This window comes from Python bivittatus, unplaced genomic scaffold (genome assembly GCF_059951505.1).
Source record: "Python bivittatus isolate LINGU-HERP-01145 unplaced genomic scaffold, Pbiv_v1 ctg000690_np1212, whole genome shotgun sequence".
In the NCBI taxonomy this organism is placed as follows: Eukaryota; Metazoa; Chordata; class Lepidosauria; order Squamata; family Pythonidae; genus Python; species Python bivittatus.
The window spans coordinates 5,394,399-5,414,115 of NW_028277096.1; the positions used below are offsets into that span (position 1 = coordinate 5,394,399).

At 42.4% G+C, this 19,717-nt stretch overlaps 1 protein-coding gene across 2 annotated transcripts in view; it reads right to left on the minus strand.

The window, feature by feature from the left end:
• Positions 1-19,717, minus strand: part of LOC103060529 (cGMP-dependent protein kinase 2-like) — a 33,707-nt gene that overhangs the window by 7,222 nt on the left and 6,768 nt on the right. For both annotated transcript variants that reach the window (XM_015887785.3, XM_025165578.2), the window contains exons 5-14: positions 17,657-17,770; positions 16,092-16,197; positions 15,460-15,523; positions 15,255-15,332; positions 14,305-14,393; positions 13,819-13,884; positions 11,734-11,772; positions 7,769-7,813; positions 3,635-3,764; positions 1,046-1,188 (exon numbers count right to left, since the gene is read on the minus strand). In XM_015887785.3, the coding sequence (XP_015743271.3) occupies positions 1,046-1,188; positions 3,635-3,764; positions 7,769-7,813; positions 11,734-11,772; positions 13,819-13,884; positions 14,305-14,393; positions 15,255-15,332; positions 15,460-15,523; positions 16,092-16,197; positions 17,657-17,770 (874 nt within the window). The remainder of the gene's footprint in view (positions 1-1,045; positions 1,189-3,634; positions 3,765-7,768; positions 7,814-11,733; positions 11,773-13,818; positions 13,885-14,304; positions 14,394-15,254; positions 15,333-15,459; positions 15,524-16,091; positions 16,198-17,656; positions 17,771-19,717) is intronic.

Sequence of the window (19,717 nt, forward strand, 5' to 3'; positions counted from 1 at the left end):
AGCTCCTGTAGAGAATGCTCCTCAGGCTACTTTTACTTTGCAAAAGCATCTGACCAGCCCTGCAGCTGGAACAGACCAGGGTGTTTTGTTTAACTGAGCATCTGACTAGATGTTTCCCTGATATGTCATTCACCACTATAGGAGTTTTGAGTCCTTTTAAGCAAGGGGGTGGCATTTTTATGGGAATCAATTGATTTTTATCTTAATTCTCCTTTCCTCTTAGCTGCTTTCTTTCAGAAAGCTTTCTTACAAGCTTGCCTAAGCAGTCTTTTAAAAAGATCACATCAAGCAAGTCAGAAACAGAGTTGACTAGCGGCCTTGTGCTTTCAGAGCTGATGTAGCAACCATTTCCCCTGTCTCTGAATGTTACATGCAGTCTCATGAGACAAACCACCAAAAATACATCCAGTCAAGTCTCCATTTTAAGATTAATTTTTTGCTGCAGATCTCATGACTGAAATACCTAGCCCAACTTCTGTTACTTCTTCCTTATCCCCAATTTTTGTACTATCTTGCATGATGACATTCTCTAGAACCTTGCCCACTCATTTGCATCAATGTGGATGGTTCTACTAAAGGTATTATCCAACGATGGATTTGGGTTTTTTTTCCATGGGCCAACATAGTTATGTTTGCTTTTTACACACCAGGCAAGATCTCTGCGGGAGCCTGTTAAGTACCCTCAGTTCTCCTGTCGTTAGCATTGTTGAGAATGGCATTAGCCTTTGGGGTCATAGCAGCTAGGGGTACTATACCATGGCTGCAAAATTTTGGAAAACCTCTAGATAGCAGGAACAAGTCCTAGTGATCATCCAGATCTATGATAGTCTTCATTGAAGCAGCTGTAAAGCTGAAGTCTGGCCATTGAAACTCGGGCTGCGATTGCTGCCATCTCCACAGTTCCAGCCCTCAGCTCATTCCCACCCCAAGGTCCGTCCTTCCTTCCTTCCTTCCTTCCTTCCTTCCTTCCTTCCTTCCTTCCTTCCTTCCTTCCTTCCTTCCTTCCTTCCTTCCTTCCTTCCTTCCTTCGCATGGGAATTCCAACCTGACAATGAAGGGGCAGCGGCTTTGCTGCAGGACTTTCTTCTCCATCAGAACATGGTCCTGCTGACGCTTCTGCACCACGTGGTCCTTCCTCAGGCGCTTGAGGGCAAAGAAATAGTCTTGGCCCTCCACTGTGCTTCGGACCTGTGGGAGAAGGAAAGTGGCACAGAGGCTCTCACTCCAGTGATCCAAAGATCAAGGTGCCTTCAAACCCAGCTGTTTGTGGCCTCCTCTTGGTGGGCAAAGGGGAGATCTAAGTTTGGGAAGATGAAACAGGTGGGGCAGAGAGGTTTTGTCCGGGAGTGGGAGTTCTCACCTTATTCTGTCCTCCAGAAGGATGCTACCTGTTGGAAGGAAAGCGGTGGCTATCCCACTTCCACTTGCCTGGACAGTAAAGGGGCAACTAAGACCATTTCTTCACTTGCCATTTCCATGGCACAAGAATATCATGTCAGCCTTAATATTCTCCCTTCAGTTCATGACAGTGGCCATATTTTGAGCCTAGCCCAAGATTTAAACATCTTGTGCCAATACTTCTCATACCACAAGCCCACAATCTTTTTTTCCTGCTTAAGCTATCACAGACCTAGGTTTGTAACTTCATCACACTACTATACTGCCCTTTTGGGGAAGATGTGTTCATGTGACCAGATCAGCCTTTATCAGTTATTGGTAGATTCCCAGAGGGGCTGGCTCTATCTTAGGAGCAGGATGGGAAATTCATGTAATTAGCTTCTTCAAAATATTCCTCCACTACCAATGAGAATACTTCATTTTGTTAACTAGGTAGGACAGTAATGAAAGTCATCAAGTCTTTATCCCCAAAAGCCATAAGGAACATATTTCTCATTCCACTACCAGCTCCCTCCCAAGTAAGCTGTCCCCCCATTGTCAAAAAAGCATCCTCACTGTGCTGCAGATATGGGAAAAATGCAGGAGTAGCAGACTCTCAAGGTATTCCTTAAAAGGCCAGCAGGAAGCAAGCTCCTGGCATAGGCCAGTAGGAGTGGGGAGATGAGCGAAGCCTAACTAGCAGATCCAAGGTGTTCTTCTGAGAGCCTTCTCTCCAAATGCTCTTGGAGACACATCTGTCACTTGTTCTTGAGATTGCAGGCTCTTATGTGATGACCACTCTCATGTGCAATAGTTCTGCATATGAGAATATATATTTGTATATAGTGTGTGTGCGTGTATATGTGTGTGGTGGGGTAGCTATGTGTTCTGTTCATACAACTCAATCAGGTCAGTTAAAGACCTAACTGCTGCATTTGCACAGCATGTTAACCTTGGTTAATGTTGACTTCGTTAGGTTTTCTTATGTATTAGTTTTTGAAAACAGATATTCCACTCGCATTTTTCAGTTTGTTCAGTCACTGTTTCTGCCAAACTTTTTCTGATCCCCGTATTCACACACTCATCTATCTGCTAACTTAAACTTCCTAACAATCTTCTCCTTAGTTTTGCCACAGCATTGTTCAGAATGCTAGTGTGCTAGGAAGACTGTCTGGGTGGAATGGAAGCTTCCATAGGACTCATTTCTCCATAAGTACATAAAATAGTCTTGTTGGAGCCATCCAAGATTTATTTGGGGGAGATGGGTGGCATATACATTTAATAATAAATAAATTAATTAAATAAAATCTTAATCTGATTTTTTTTCTTTCTCAAAGTGGCCAGTCAAATGCCTCTGGAGTGCTCATAATTCTTGCAAATGGCATTTGGAGGCACACTGTACCTCACACAAAATCTTAAAGATGAATAGCTCTTGAGAGACTTGTCCTCCATGATTTATTTAATCTCCTTTTAAAGCTATCCAAATTAGTGGCCATCACAATCTTGGGAAATGAATTCAACTAGTCAATTATGCAATGTATGAAGAAATACTTTTTTTTTATCTGTTCTAAAGCTACTTCCAATTAGTTTCATTGGATGACCTTTGATCCTAATATATTGAGAGACTCTTCCCTATCCACTTTCTCCACACCATGGATGATTTTATACATCCTGATTATATCCACCCTCAGTTGCCTTTTTTCTAAGCTGAAGAGTTCTAAATGTTCTAGCCTTTTCTCATGAGGCAAGTTTCAAGAGTCTTGATCATTTTTGTTGCCTCATCTGGGCTTTTTCCACCTCTACTTTATCCCTTTTCAACAGTGGAGACCAGAACTTCACACAGTATTCCAGGTTAAGACATACATTCATAGATTTGTAGTATGCCATTTTATGGGAAACTGAGGCAAGACTGATAGTGATTAGATAGTTGACAACAACCTAAGATAATATAGTGATTATGAAGTTAGACTATGACTGGAGAGACTCAGGATCAGGTTCTTCCTCAACCATGGAAGCACACTGGGTCCCCTTGGGCCAGTTATTCTCTCTCAGCAAAACATACCTTGCCAGGTTCCTGTTGTGAGAAAAACTGGAGGTGGGAATAGTATATATACCATCCTGAGTTTTAGAAGGAAAAGTGTAATATAAAACTAACAGCATATTTCTGGTGTCAGGACTGAGACAGGCCACCTAAGCTGTGAGAGAAATCAAGCCAGATGCGCTTTAATCTACCCACTCACACCCAACCATTCTTTACCAGCTCAACAGTGCCAAAGCCACCAGTGCCCAAAATCACCGGCCTCCCTTGCTGCTCCCCATCCTCGTAGAAAACAGGTAGAAGATCCTGGAGTCGCACTGGAGTTGGGGGGCCCTCTAGGAAGGAACTTCTGGGAAGAGGAAAGAATGGAGGGGGGAAGAGAGACAGATTGCCCATCAAAGACAGGAAGATTCAAGATTTCCCAAGACCTGTGTCAGCAATCAATTCATCTGCCCCAGACAGCAAACAATCAGCCTGCTAAAAATGGACCAGGGGAGCTGCAGAGAAATTTATATTCTTCCTCCAACAGTCCGATATCAAAAATTCTCAGTGTTGGTGTAGAGACACACAATGTCCTTAATCTGAGGGATCAGGGCTAGATATTTATTCGAACTGTCCTCTACTTTCTTCTTGGTGCAATGTACAGTACAATGAGATTTTTTTTTTCTCCTTTGCTTATATGAACTGAAGTTAGTAACATAATAATCAGGCCTGTCTCAGGAAATCTCAAAACCAGAATCCCTTTTGGCATTATATTTTAGCTCATTAGATTTGTTACTTGAACAAAAAATTAGCCACCGGCTCATTTCAAAGATGGCATTATACTTGGAATCCAATGGGCTAGGTTCACACAGGACGCTAAAAACCTAACCAAGGATAACATGCTTGTGAACGCAGATGCTAGACTGCCAATTGTCCTTGTTCAACATGTTGTGTGAATGTAGCTGCAGAAAGGCCTTCCTTAGGACAGGGTTTTTAATTAATCACTTGATAGGCTCCATTCTCAAAGATTAACCTTACTTATTAGCAGCAGCCTAGCAAAATAAGAGCAACCCCCCCCCCCACAACATACACACAGCCCCAGTCTTAGCAGCTGCTTGTTCCTCCCAGCAACCTCTTTTCTCCTTCCCAGAAATTAGCTGGATCTCGGCAGCTGCGTCCTCTTCTGCGGGGGCAGGTGTGTGCGATTGACCTAAATGCGACTTTGCATTCAATGTGAATGTTTTAAAAATGCAAATAGCAGCCACTAGGAAGGAGAATGGCTTTTCATTACCAGGAACAAAAGTATTGGGGAGGAAAAATCACAGCAGCGCAGCCCTTTCTTCTGAAAGGAAAGAGCAGCTGAAAAGGTACTAGTTTCCACAGCGGTGGCTCCAGTGGTCCGCGGCAGCCTCCCCACGTGCGCGGGCCAGAGCCTGCTCATTGTCTCAGCCCCCGCTTCCCACTGCGTGCTGACACTCTGCCTGTGTGCTGCCTCAGGCCCCACGTGCCCCACGGTCAGTGGATGGATCAGTGGCTGAAAACTGGTTCACTGAAGTGCGCAAGTAGCAATGTGAGTATTAATACTAAGCAGATCCAATGTTAGTGAACAAGTTCAGTTAGCAGCTGTGAATCTCATGTGCAGTGCTAAGTGGATGTGAGATCTCTTGCGCGCAACCAGAAAACAAAGTGCAAATAGGAACTGTTATGATGAATATCTAAAAATTAGCTTTCCTTGGGCTGGAGAATGACTTTCAACACCTTAATGCTTAGAGATTTCTAACATCCTGGATCAGCAAGTTCACGCTGTATGTTTTGTCCTTTTGGCATGTGGTACCTACATTTATTTAATTGATCAATGAGTCCTTTCTTTGGGATTAAAATTTTTGGAATAAAATTTCATTAGAAAAAACTTTTAAAAATGGAGGCGTACTTAACCCAACCCAACCATAATCCAAATTTTATTTGCCAAAAAAATGTGAACTCCCATGCTCTTAAGGACAAGAACATAGGGATTATTTATTTAATGGGGTGGTGCATGATCACAGTAAGTTTGAAAAATATTCTAATGGGAGGAAAGGGATATATTTCCCTCCTTGATTACAGGATCAAGATAAATTGTCATACATACTCAGGATATGAGTCTGCAATATACTAAACCTAAATCCTGTTTAGACTAACAAGATACAAACACGCTAAGAAAATAACTGGGTTCCTAAAACATGTTGAATCACAAACTACCCAAATCCCATTTTATCATAGTCTAGCGCAGTGTTTCTCAACCTTGGCCACTTTAAGGTGTGTGGACTTCAACTCCCAGAATTCCCCAGCCAGCAAGGCTGGCTGGGGAATTCTGGGAGTTGAAGTCCACACATCTTAAAGTGGCCAAGGTTGAGAAACACTGGTCTAGAATGTACTTCAGACCCAGCCACGGCACAATTTGGGGTTTAGGAAACTTCCTACACCCCACTGACCCTTTTGCTGGAACGCTGAACAAGCTGCTCATTTTCTGTCCATGCCTTTGCTCACTTTGAGATGCTTTCCTGACACTGCAAACTTCATGACCTTCTATAAGCATAGAGAAGCCCCACTTCTATGATTGTGAACTCTATGAACTTAAGAAAAGTCTCCTTATTCTCAACGGCACAGGGAATCTATCACAAGTTTCTGGAGTCACCAGCTCCTCCTACCTCATTCAAATCAGGAGGGGGAAATAGTCATTGCTAATCTGCATTTGTCATCTCTGAAATACCTGCTAATTAGACGCCTCAGTTTGATTTATCTATTATTATCAGCTTTTCAACCCACAAGAGTTCTCAAAGTGAAGAATAATATTAAACAGCCATCCAAATAATATAAGTTGAGGTATTATTTTAGCAGCAGGACAAATACATAAAACCCAGCAACTGCTCTGACTACTTAAGTCAGGAATCTCTCATGCATGGCTATCTATCTTCCTTCCTCTGGAACCTCGACTAGAGATGGAATGATGAATGGCATGGCGTTCCACTGAGAACCTAATGCTAAATAAAACCTTCATTTTTAGGCAGCATGACATCTCAGAGAACCATCTGGGTGACTGCTTTTTGAAAAAAGTTGGTGGGCTAGATAGACCAGGGTGGGCTACCAGCAATCTTAGAACCATATATGGTCCTTGCCTAATTTCAGGTAGCAACCGTGGTTGCAAATATCCTTTGCAGAGAATCAATTTGGACCCACTCTTCCCCACAGTCTCATCCACCATTGGTAACAAATTACTCCCACAGAAATGCAGCCTCAAAAGAAAATGATTCCCCAGCCATAAAATAGATTCATCTTGGTTCAGTTCAGCAAGGGTAGCCTCATCCAATAAAGAGTCCCCGCACTGCTTGTATTTCAATACAGTTGATCAGTATATGCATTTTCTCCAGGGTCTTGGAGCCGCATAGAGATGACGGTTCTTGCCTTTGGTTATCGTGTATCGCTTGACTTCTTTAACTGAGACAGCTGCATTTAAATCCCTTTTTTTTGCCATTGGCATCTCTGCTTTCCACTTGCAACCTACCAACTTTTGACTTGTGTGGGTTAATGACCATTCCTCAGAGCAATGTATGAAGGCACCTGAGCTTCCAGGATTTTCTGTCCCTAAAATTGCTCCTACAATTCTTATTTACTGCTATTTAATCCTATGAGTTGGACAAAAAATAAAGTTCACACTCTGGGAAAATGCTCCAGATATGGCCATGATGCTTCCTTGAAGAGCGGGAAAAAGTACCGCCATGCTCATGTAGTCTGCTGATCTCAACAAGACAAGTGGAATGTTGGCAGAGGTCTGGTTTTCTGAATAACTTCACTGCTGCTACTACTGTTGTCTAGGGCAACCTCTAGATTACTCACCACCCCCTGAACTGAAACCAGAGCATTAGCAAATGGCTGGAACTGGCAAGAAAAAGGCAGAATTTTGACAAAATTCTGGAGGCTACAAGCAATAAAACATGACAAATCCCAACATGTCTTTTCATTGGGCAAACCTTGAATTTTGTAAGACAAGGGCTAAGAACTGCTGTTTCGGCAGGATAAATAGCCCCTGAGAAAATTGTCAACAAGGTTGGACTTAAACAAAAATCAGGAACTTTGAGGTGTTGCCATCCATTGGTTTTTGTAATTTGCAGGATGCCTGCTAGGCAAGCCATGGCAACAGCAGCCCAGGGCCTGGCATCAGTGCAGAAACCAACCAAGCAGGGTTTTATCTGCCCTGTCAGCTCTCAGCCTGGGCAGAGAACTGAAAATAAGGTTACCCTTACCTGACCACTTTCCTTTTCCATGAATCAGCACCAGCAGCTGATACCCAGCAATGACACAGCAGTATATTCATAAAGAAGGTTTAATACTGACCTCCTAGTTTCAGAAAGAGGGAGATCCTCTTGTACCATGACTTCTCTGGGAGGGTGGGCAAGAAGAAGAAAAAGAAGACATTAATAGAATAAAACCCTTCCTTCCTTCCTTCCTTCCTTCCTTCCTTCCTTCCTTCCTTCCTTCCTTCCTTCCTTCCTTCCTTCCTTCCTTCCTCTCTCTCACACACTCACACACACAGAGGGTTCTCTAGGGCCAATGGAGCCACCCACCCTCTTATAGTTATCTATATTGTCCTTCTTCAACTCTGAAGAATCCATTCCCAGGGTGTCTTCTCATAGATGCCGGGCAGGTGGGTGTGGAGGAGCTTCTCAGAATGGGAGCAAGAATTTGCCAAAGCAAGAATAAGCAACATTTCTCGGACTGAAGCCTGAGATAAAATCTATATCAGCAGAAACCACAGGAAGAGGCAAAATCAGATCCTCTCACTCTAGGATTCCACAATAACTCAAGAAGAAAGGAACCTAATTTGTGCTCTTATTTGGCAAGAAAAAAGAACTTCCAAGCCCAACGCTTCAGGCAGAAATAAAGCATCCCTCATTTTTAATTCATAGAATAGAAGGAAGATCACCTAGTAGATCCCAGCTAAAGGACTGGGCCTTTCAGTAGGAATGGAGGAAGGAGGAGAGAAAAATTAAAAATTATCATGTCCTGATTATACATGCTAAGCTATCCCCAGCAAAACAATGAACCTAACAAATGAACATGTTAAGGTTGTTTGAAATTAAACATGCGTAACATGTTAAATGAATGCAGTGGGTTGATCTTTAAATGATTTGGTTAATCATGTTTTGTGAACGTAGCTAGTATGTAGTATATTTTGAACAAACCCAAATGATAGTCATAACTGCAAGAGAAATGTCTTTCACAAGATCACTGAGTCAAGTTTTGTTTAAGCACAGGATACTATCAAACAGGATGCTCAGTTCTGCATTTTTTTCATAGGCATTTTCTCAATTATTTATTTAAATAATAGATTAATTCCATTTGTAGATTGCCCTACTCTGAAATGACTCTATTTAATTCACAAAAAATATAAAACTATAAAACAACAACAATACTACAATGATAAAAAAGCAGCAAGGACTGCGTAATTGGGCAGCAAGAAAAACACAACAAAACAGCAGAAATCATCTTCATGGGAATCAACCGTATTTTGTACCCATGGTACTGGGATGATAATTAATGCAGAGTCCCACTTAGGACTCTAAAGTGTTATCACCTGTCCCTGAGCCAACAGAAAAATACCAGCATAAGATTTGCTGTCCCCACTGGCTATCCTGATCCTACTCCAGACACAGTGCCAGCAAATAGTGCTGTCATAATTTACAATGTACAGAGCACACTAAGGACAGTGATTGATGAATTCCTCCATCTTCGTTTCCCTCCCCTCCCTCCATATGTTAGCAGCCAGTGGGAAAACATCCACCAATCACTCTGCTTAATATGGGATGATAGGTGAGGAGGGAAATTTTGACAGATGGTTAGATGAGTAGGCTTAGTCCTCTGTCAAAACTCATTCTGGTTTGGTGCAGTTTTGCATGGATGCATTCGAAGAAAGCCTAAACATCAGCTGACATCAGAGAACATTTGGACAAGGGTTTAGTGTTATTTGGAGTAACACTATTTCGGAATAGTGCTGTTCTCAAATAGCACTAACCCCATGTTCCTTTGATTGCACCCATGCCAAACCCTTGCACCAAACCGGAGATGATCATCGGCCCCTTCTGTATATGAGTTCAGCATCATACCTGGCAGACCCCTGAGCTAATCCCTGGTTCAGAGACATGGATTAGCCAGAACACAAAGCAGCTAGAAGAGAAATCTCTCTCGTTTCTCTGCACAGCTCTACCACTGCTGGCCAGTTGTGTTACCCAAAGCAGAATGACCCAGAAAGACAACGCCCAGAGGCCAGATGGGAGAAAGCATGCCCACAGCAGCCTAAACTGGCCAACCAATCTTAGGTTGATCTCATCCCTATAGATTGCTTGCCTGTGACACTAACCAAATAGTCAAGACGTCAGAATGCATCCATGGTAACACTAGTGTGATTTGTTGCTTGTTTAAAGGAAAAAAACACTACTTCGACACCGGAGCAGCTAAAGGCCCTTACCGGTGCATTGTACATAAGATACAGAATTAGGAGGATTATTAGCTTATTGTGATTTTATTTATATTGGCCACTAGAAGGCAGTGCATAACTGATTACGTACTGCCTCCCAGTGGTCAATAAAGGAAAAGCATCACACAGGATAAACACCGGGCAAAAACAGACATTTCTTATGTGCAGTGTGTTAGACATTTTAAGACTTAATTTGGTTTACTAACTATGCTGTTTCAAATTACCATGCAAATAAAAAAATAGGAACTAGCTCCCACTTTCAGAATCATTATATAAGACTATATTTTTAAAAATCAAATTGTTTCATCTTTACAAAATATCCATCCTGCAAGACCCTATAGAATCCGTTTTATGTGGCTCTTCCGCACACAGGTCCTGGGGCTGAGACTTGGGTGGAAAATATTTAGTTATTTATATGTCACATTTATATAGCCACCCATCTCTCACAAAATAGGAGGATAATAGTAGCATTTACCTGGTGGTTCTGGGCATACCAATGCTGCACCTTTAAGCTGCTCCTATCCCAAGCTGAAGCTAGTTAGGCCCTAAGCTGATATAAGAAAATTCTGTCTGGACTGTGATGCTTCACCAGCAACTTGCTGGGTGTTCATTCTGCACTGGCATCTCTCATGATAATAGACAGTATTCCTACTGCTGAGTCCTCTCAATTTTCTGTGCCAGGAAAACAATTGCCAATTATGTTCCTTTCTGTGGGTAGGTCTTCCTGAACAGATATACTTTTATATGCATATATAGAAATGCATGTTTGTAAAATTAAATTAAATTTATGTATACAAAGTTAAAACATTCAAATGCAGATGAATCCAGGCATCTTTAAAATGAAAAATTCCTGTCTTCCATTTTCCTAAATTTGGCTCAATAGTTGCTGTTGCAGTTATTGTTACAGGAGCCTCTCAGGTGAGATGGATATAACATTTTTCTGACATGCAGAGGGTCACTGGTTGAAACCCAGCAGAATTTTTTTAATTATTAGTTTTCTTTCCCTGAGCCACCCAATTTACTGCCTTTTTTTCAAGCAAGTTCACCAGTACACTGTTTCATAATTTTTCCTGTTACTAGAAGAAGAAAAATTTCATACCAGCTTCCAGATAAGGACCTCACAGTACTTATTCACATGGGCTATTTGGAACTGGATGAAAAGAGGAAAAGAAAAAAGAAAAAAAGAGCTGCAGCGTTTCAATGGTGCACTAGTGAACTTTAAAAAAAAGCCTAGTGGAAAAGTGGGTAGCTCAGTGAAAGAAGTCATTTTAAAAATATATTTTTGCCAGTTTCTGAACCTGTGACCCTTTGATATCAGGGAAATGTTGCTGGGAGACCACTGGCAACAGGAGATACAGCAGAGGGTTGCAGAGCAGCAACCACCAAGCTAGCTGAAAGGGCATTCCTGTCACTGCACGTAGTAGTCCATCAAAGTGCAAGTTGCCTAGAGCAGTGTTTCTCAACCTCAGCCACTTTAAGATGTGTGGACATCAACTCCCAGAATTCCCCACCTAGCATGAGTCACCGAGGTTGAGAAACACTAGCCTAGAAGAAAGTAAAGCACAGGAGGCGAATCAGATAGCAAAGCCTGCGACTGCACAAATTGGAAAAATGGAGTAGGAAAACATGGATGGATGGAGGACACTTGCAGTGGGCCTGGATGAGTAGAGGACAGTGTTGCCCATTTCTGCCTTCCAAAAACAGTTGGTAGCCCATACCTATGACTGGGCAATCTGGTGGTGCAGTCGTGTCTTCTGTTGAATTGCCTTAGTGATCACAATGCAGAACCCCATTCAACCCACCCCAGAAGCAGGCAAATACTTACGGTTCACGAACGCACATTGGGCTCAGCTCCTGGAAATCCCTGGTGGGAGGGAGGGGAGTCAGGAGACATTAGTAAAAATTCAATTTGGAAAAATGTCCAGGCCCCCATATCCCCCTCCCCACTATAAGAAGAGTTGCCACTTAGGACAACTGTCTTCTCAGTGCAGGAATTCAGATTAAAGCATCCCCAGGAAACATCTGTTCAGCCTCTGCTTGGACTCATCAAGAAAAGCGAAGCTCAGCGTCTCCCTTGATAACTGGTTTCAGATCTTGCGATTTGAAACACATCACACAGCATGGCAAATATAATCACTTGCAATCTGGTTTCTAAGGGGGCCTAAATGTCTACAAATATTGCAAATCAGTAGATGTATAAAAAGGATGGGGGGAGTCAGAAACCCAATAGATTTTTTTTATTATTTTCCTTTTCTTTTTTCTCTTTTTTTGATAATTAATTCTTGTTAAATTTGCTCTATCTACTTGTTCCTTTTATTAATAGGTATTATAAATATGCACATACACACACACGCACACAAAGTAACAATGCAAGGGAGACTTTAATAAGTAATCAGCTTAAGACTGAAATTACAGGTAGTAGTATATTATTGTATATAACAATTATTTTGATGTCAGTTGTAATGGTTCTTTTTCAATGTTATACTCAACTTTGGATGAAAAAGCTAAATAATTTTATGCTTGTTATATTGCCATCCTAAATTGTAATTAACATTGATAGAATATTTTTCTCTCTCTTTTCTATCCTCAATATTCTAAGCTATTAAATAATATAATGTTAGTAATTTTTAAACATATTACACAAACACCAATGAAGGGAAACAATGTATGGAAACAACACAATGTACTAAGATTTATAGCAACATAATAAAATGGAAAAAAGCTACATTAAAAACAAGTTTGCCATACACACATTATTCAAGTATAAGCTATTTGAATATTGATTTCAAACATGGAATACATACACCAATCATAATCCACGGCCAACTCTATCCTTCTTGTGAGGCAAGTAGTGGAAGTAATTGTTGACCCACCCCCACCCCCACCCCCCTTCATTTCAAAATCTGGATTCCTACAATAGTCTGAAGTACAAACTACCTAAACCCTTTTTAGCCTGGCATGTTGTAAGAACCCAGCCACTGTGTTTTAGACAGCAATCTTCTAAGCAGAGAGCCATCTTGTTAAAAAATTATTATACAGTTATTAGAAATTTTAGACACTGATGTAAAGCTGTGCAAGTTAGTAAACAGCCATAGATTGTCCTTAACCTGTATTCTGGGTGGGTAACTATGGCCCCAGTACCACCTGGGCTTCCTGCAAGCTCCTTTTTGGAGCTCCCACAGTGTTCCTTGACCACTGCTGAAAACTGGTGGCATAATTTCTCAGCATTTGAGGAAGGAAGCACGTGAAATCTATACGGTAAGCTCTACAATAAGCCTAGAATAGTTTTAAAAGCAAAGAAGACCTCTAAATGTCCACCTCAAACCAAGGAAGAAAAGCCCCTTCCATGTGACTCTTGAGCTCTCTACAAAGTTGTTGACTCCTGTGTTTGCACTGCAGCCTGACATAAAAATGCTCAACCCTCTTGTGTTTCACAGCTACTAACCATTTTTGTACCCTCTGCATCCAATATGCCTACTGAAGATAATCTTCCAGATACTTGGTGAAATGCCCTTAGTCCACACTTCGGCTGCAACAAGCTCGCCCAAAGGCTCCCCACAAGCACCCTGGGCATTTGCTATAGCTGGGCTTCTGTGCCCTCTTTGATTTGTGAGGTGTTGGACTGCTCTTGAGTGCCTTTGCTTCTCTGGAGCTCTGTCACCTTCCCCCTTCCCTACCCTATCAGCCCATCATCAGTGGATGTTTTCTACCGAGTGGAAAATGAGGCAGATAGGGTTGGAAGTAGCCTCTATAATACTACTTCAGGGAGTTTGACTCTGAAGTTCTGACCCTAGAGAGAAAATATAGGCTCTTTTAAGGCCAGTTCTGACCACATGATGCAAGTTTGCACACTCGGGCTCCATCTTGGTTCCCTCTCACATTATATATGCAGGAAGTCAACAACACTTACTCCTTAGCTACTGCAATGCAAGTTACTTCATCCTGTGCTCGACAGCTGGCTGTCCGGCGGATGTTGCTGCGTGTGTGGAGAAGTGGAAAAATGGATAAGAAAGAAAATTAATTAATACTTTACCCTGTTGCCATCTCTGATTAACAAGACTGCAACCCAAAGCAGAAAAACAGTCCAAGGTGTACTGATAAGTCCTCATCCAAAAATACACCAGAAAAGGGATCCTTCCTGAGAAGACTGATCTGGATCAAGGGAAGATTCCTGCAAGTGTTCATGGAGGAGGCTCAGTGGGATACATGTCCAAAGCTCTCGACCCACCTGGATCTTCCATGAGGGCCTCTCAGCCTAGTCAACTTCTCTGTGCTATCCCCTTTGTCTAGCAAAAAGTTACATCAATATTCACATTTGATATTAAGATATTTCTGTCACCTCCAGTGGGCATCTGAATCAACTAGTGTACAAAGCCTGCCAGTGTCCCACACTTACCGGATGAGAGAAAGCTCCCCAAAGTGGTCTCCAGCCTTTAGCACTCGGATCTGCTCCTCCTGTCCATCCACATTCCTGGTCACCTCAACCTGCAAAGACCAGGAAAGAAATAAGGACCAGGCAGCATGGCAGGAGGGAAAGAGGGGACTGGTCCCCAGTTTGGCACTTGGAGCGCAGCAAGACAGGGCAAGCTACTTTTGTACCACCTACTGAAATAGGTACAACTGATGGGAAAAGGGTAGAAAAGCTCAGGCTGGCTAGGTTCAAAAACACACTAAACTCTAAACTTGGGTTGACAAAATGCAACTATTGTGTTCATATAACATGCTATGCCTAAAGAAACAAAACAATATAATGGCTTGATGTGATGGCTTGGTTTTCACAACACGCTAAGACAGTGACTAGGTTTCTGCAACATGCTGAGCCACAAACCACCAAACCCCATTTTAGCCTAGTTTGGCAAACCACTTCTGCACTGTTGCTAAGAACACTTGGGTCCATGAAATCATTAAGAGTTGAACTCAAGCTTAGGGCATTTTTATATTACTATGTTGTGTGCTGCCTTTTCTGATTCTGAGAAGGATAATAGATATTCCAGAAGGCCAAAGATGTAGGCAGGGGAAATTCCATCAGCAATTTGCTTGGGATTATGGAAGGATCTCCCAAAGCAATCACAAGGAGCAGGAAAGCAGCAGCTCTCTAGCAAACAACTCTCAAAATGTCGGAGAAATCCTGTGTCCAATCAGGTGCATCCCAGGGTAAGAAGGTTGTTAAAAAGAGGGGGTCCTAACTTAAGCTTGTTCGCCAGGCACATGCCCTGACTTGGAGCTTTGTGCCTTCATCCTACACATGTGGAAAACTAATTGTAGGGAGCAGTTAATGGTGAAGATGAGAAAGTCTTCACTTTCTCAAAATCTCTTCATTGTTACTTTACCAATTCTGAGACTCACCTCTCCGGTGAGAATGAAGAAGAAGGCTCTCCCCTCATCTCCTTCCTGGATGATGACTTCATTGGGAGTGAAGGTGCGCTGCAAGAATGCACAGACAGGTGTTCATTCTCTTGAAAAGAGCTGGAGGCAATCCCAGTGCTACCCCCTTCCCTGCACCATGCTAGCCAATTCTGAGACAGAGAGTCCTTATTATGGTTGCAATTACCTCTTCTGCAGAGTCCAGCAGCTGTGAAAGAGCAGCATCGGACAGACCTTGGAGAGGTTTCACCCTGGGATGGCAATAGGAAGAGAAGGGGAGAGAGAGAGAGAGAGAGAGAGCACAACAAGGAATGCTCTGGAAATCTATGACACAGGAGTTCCAGGACTCGCTCCTAATTGCAAACGACTCTCAATAATCTGGAATATTATCTGGAATCTGTTTTCCCACCACACCTTCATTCCAGGTACGGTTCTCCAGCAGTGGTTGGAGAATGCACTCCTGACACCCTTCTTTTCTTTTTTTAACCCAAAAGTCAGCGCCACAGATCCTCAAGCCCCAAACAGCTCTGCCACTCAGACCTTGCTTTAGAGGTAATGTTGGTTCTTGTTTCTTCCACTCTTTCCACTGCTTCTTTTTCCAAAAACCCAGAAGACCACATTCTTGGAATCATGGAAGAAATCAAGAAGGGAATATTCATTCCGTAACAGACACACCTGGCCTGGCTACATTTAGTTATTTATTCTTATTGCACCTGACCTCTGATGAGCAAAAGTTGCTTTCCATTATTCTTTCCCTTCCCATTCTCCAAACATTTTAATTTCTTGATCCTCCTCTCCCTCTGCCCGCTCGCTACTTACCCTCGCAAGCCTGCAAGGGCCAAAGCACGTTTCCGCTTGGCGTTTTCAGTGATGATGCTGCGATATATCTGTCGGTCAATGGCCCACAACTGCACCACAGTGAGTGCTGAGAAGACGGAGGCTAGGATTAGCCAAGAAGGAGGGCTTCGCTATAGTTTAGCCTTAGTTCTTTTCCACCATAAATCTTTCAACATTTCGCAGTAAAGAAAAGGCAAGCATTTTTAATTTCTGGCTGAACAGTGAGTTTGTTTACTGCGATCAGCAATACTAGTGAGCAAACTGCTGCCATGGCCCCTGATAGCAGCCCTTGTTATATATAATGCTAAAAAGGGTGGTTTTAAAATACACACTCTTTCACCTCTCACAGAGCACAACTGCCACATTTTAGAAAGGGTATCTCAGAAGTAAACTGCAATTTTCAAAAAGCAGTGCGGGCAGCTTTTTTGCCATTAACTTTCTGAAACATCCTTGCACATTGCGATTGACGCACATAACCTCCAAAACCCTGTAGTATTTCCATTTTTTTTTTCCAGTGCTCATTAAATGAGGTATCGAAGTTAATGTTTTGGTTCTGAAATAAGAGCATCAAAATTCAATGGCATAAACAAATCCCAACAGGACGACGTTACCAGCAACTGGCCATTCGCACAGGAAGAAAACAGAGAAAAGCAGATTCTGCTTCTGTTCAAGAAGTAGAGGGAGAGGATGCAATTGTACAATTGCCATAGCAACAGAATCAAGAATGCCCCAGCCCAGCGTGACTTGCAAAGGCAGGACACACCGAGGCCTGAGTGCCGTTAGTGGGCATCGTGGGAAAAGGCATGGTTCAACATCTTCCTGTCCCAGAATTGCCCCATCTCCCCTGTCCAAGAAGCCAGAATCGTCTCTGCCTCTTGTGGTCAGTATACCCGGCATAGGAAGCTACACTTTTCGGCTTGTTCATCGTTAATGGGGAAGGAGGAGGGAGATGACTGAGATCTTAGACGTGTCATGCTAAATATAAAATACTTTATGTAGAATATAAAAGCTTCCTCTCTCGGTTCTCAGGCTAATTATTTTAGATGGGTGAAAATATTCCCCAGCCATTAAATTTTATGAGTAACTACTATCAAATTATTGCATAACATTCTAGAGGCATAATTGTGATAGTCTTTTGTAGCCAAACCAAATGAGACTGAGCAAACTGAAGACAAATGAATTCCATGTGTGTGAAAGCTTCTGCCACAACCTATTGGTTCAGTTTTATGGTGTCACAGGACTTTGTTGTTTTGCCATAATTTTAACATTATTTTCTTAAGAATGCATGAGCCCATAGCTATCATTTTTTCTCTTCCATTTCTTCCTTCCCCCCTCCCCCTTTAGCTTCCAAACCAACCCGAGCCAAAAAGAACTATACTTTTACCCTAAGGAAACTATGAAGCTGTTGGGACATGCAGGAATTGGTGGACGCAGGGGTAGTAATGCTGACTTTTTGATGAACAGGGGTGTAGCCGATAAAACTCGGAGCCGCTGCTAAGCGGCAGAGAATCTTGACAAGCAGACACAAATCACAATTCCTTCCTTACCCATGACAGTTGCCGTGCGCTGGCAGTTGTATAGCACAGCCAGCTCTCCGAACACATCCCCTGGGAGCAGCCTACGGAGATGGCGCCCCTTCTGCGTCACACTGAGCTCCCCCTCTGGAACACGAGAATAAGGGCTATGAGTATGTGTCATTGCCACCTGCAGCTTCATCACTTGTGGAATTAACTCCCTGACCCAAGATAAACACAGGCTGAACTGCTTCATGGAGGAGGAAGAAATCTTTCCATGGCTATTAGCCATGCTAGTAAAATGCTACCTTCCTATAATTTGCCATTAACGCTAATTCTTCTCATGCCCACACACAGCATTGCAGCAAAGTCATACAAGCATGTGCAGAAATCCATCTGGTTTCACCCAAGGAAAGCCTTGTCCTGCAAGAATACATGAGAATTTATATTTACAGACATTTTATGAGGTAAGCAATTTGCTGGAGGGTGAACAAAGTTCTGAAGCATGAGGCTGATCACTCCAGATATCAGGAATATTCCTGTATTGTTTCTGCAGACTCCAAGACTGGGCTGATAGAAAAGATAGAAAGATCCTTGGGATCAGTATACAGAGAAGTTGCGTTGTACATCTATGGTGTTCACAGAGCATCTGTTCCTCAACCTGCCCTGCATTGCTATAGATTATCCAATTCTGTTGATGGAGTCCGAAAGTCAAGGAAGTGTTATGAAACAGATCAGCCTTACCCTCTATGGCACTGGCCTTCATTTCCTAAAGCTCGCTCCTTTGAGTGGGAGGGTTTCTGGATTGTGGCCAGCACTTCTATGGTCCCCCAGGGAGTAAAAGCGAAGTTAATAAAAGCTTGATTAGAGTTTTGGTTCTCCTGTGGCACAGCTGGGATCAAGGTCTTGGTCTACAATTGCTGTGTTTCCATACGACAGTGTGCCCAAACAAATAAACTATATTATTGCTTAACATGATGGTTTGGTTCACATAATTTGTGAACTGGATTAGGCTTCCACAACACTCCCATTTTAGCTGAATGATCCACATGAAGGGAAACAAGTGAAAATTCCCAGCTGCCAGTTTCATAAGTTCTGGACTAGCTGACACTTGTAACACCAAACAATAATGTGACATTTGAACTCTACCTCTCCTCTTGCTCTAGGACTCTGCCCCATCTTCAAAATACTCTCTAACTGGCTATCATCATGCACTGATGAAACAATGCAAAAGACTCTGCTAACAAGGGTTGGAACTGGTTTCAAGGGCGTGTTTAAGATACTCCAATATCCCATTAATAGTCAAATTCAAAAGGGTGTCTAGGCTGTATGAAAAAGACCTAATTCACAAATGCTCTGTAACAGAAGAAATAGGAAACCCTTTATTCCATGTCATTCCAGGAGGAGAGCCTTGTTAGTCTATGGTAACAAAAAGCAGAAGGAATGTGGTAGTACCTTCATTCCATGCTTAGCCTTTCTACTCTGTCTCCACTCTGTCTCCCTCCCCCTCTCTCCACCCATTACTTCTCAACTCAACTTCGCTCCTCCGCTGAAAGCAAGAAGATGCTGTCAGTTGCTAGAGTTGCACCTCTCCCTTCTCCTTATCAAAATTCTTTGAACAACAGTTTGTTTTTGCTTGATTTTCTCTAGGGGCTCAACCTCCCTGCCAAACTTCAAGGGAAATGTAACCTCACCTTCCCATTGCATTAGGAAAACAGCTGCAGTACAAATGATATTGCAGCTCCTTGGCAACAAAGTGGTCAACTGCTTTCCCACTGAACAGCCAGGGAGCAGGACATGGTTGGGAGAAGCTCCTTTTTAGCAAACGTAGTATGGGAAGCACTTCAGATCCTGTGATACTGAAGAATACCTATCAAGAGCAGGCTGTCACCACTAAGTAGTAAGAATAAGTACTCAACACTGGCTCAGAGAAATTCTCATCTTCTCCAAGTGACTGGGTCCTTGCTTAACCCTGGGTTAAATAGTAAACCTCAAGTGGCTGGATTTGTGTATCATAAACTATAGTTAACAATCTGCAATTCTGAGATCATATAACATGCTAAAACTTTTTTTTCCAAATTACAATTTAGTGTG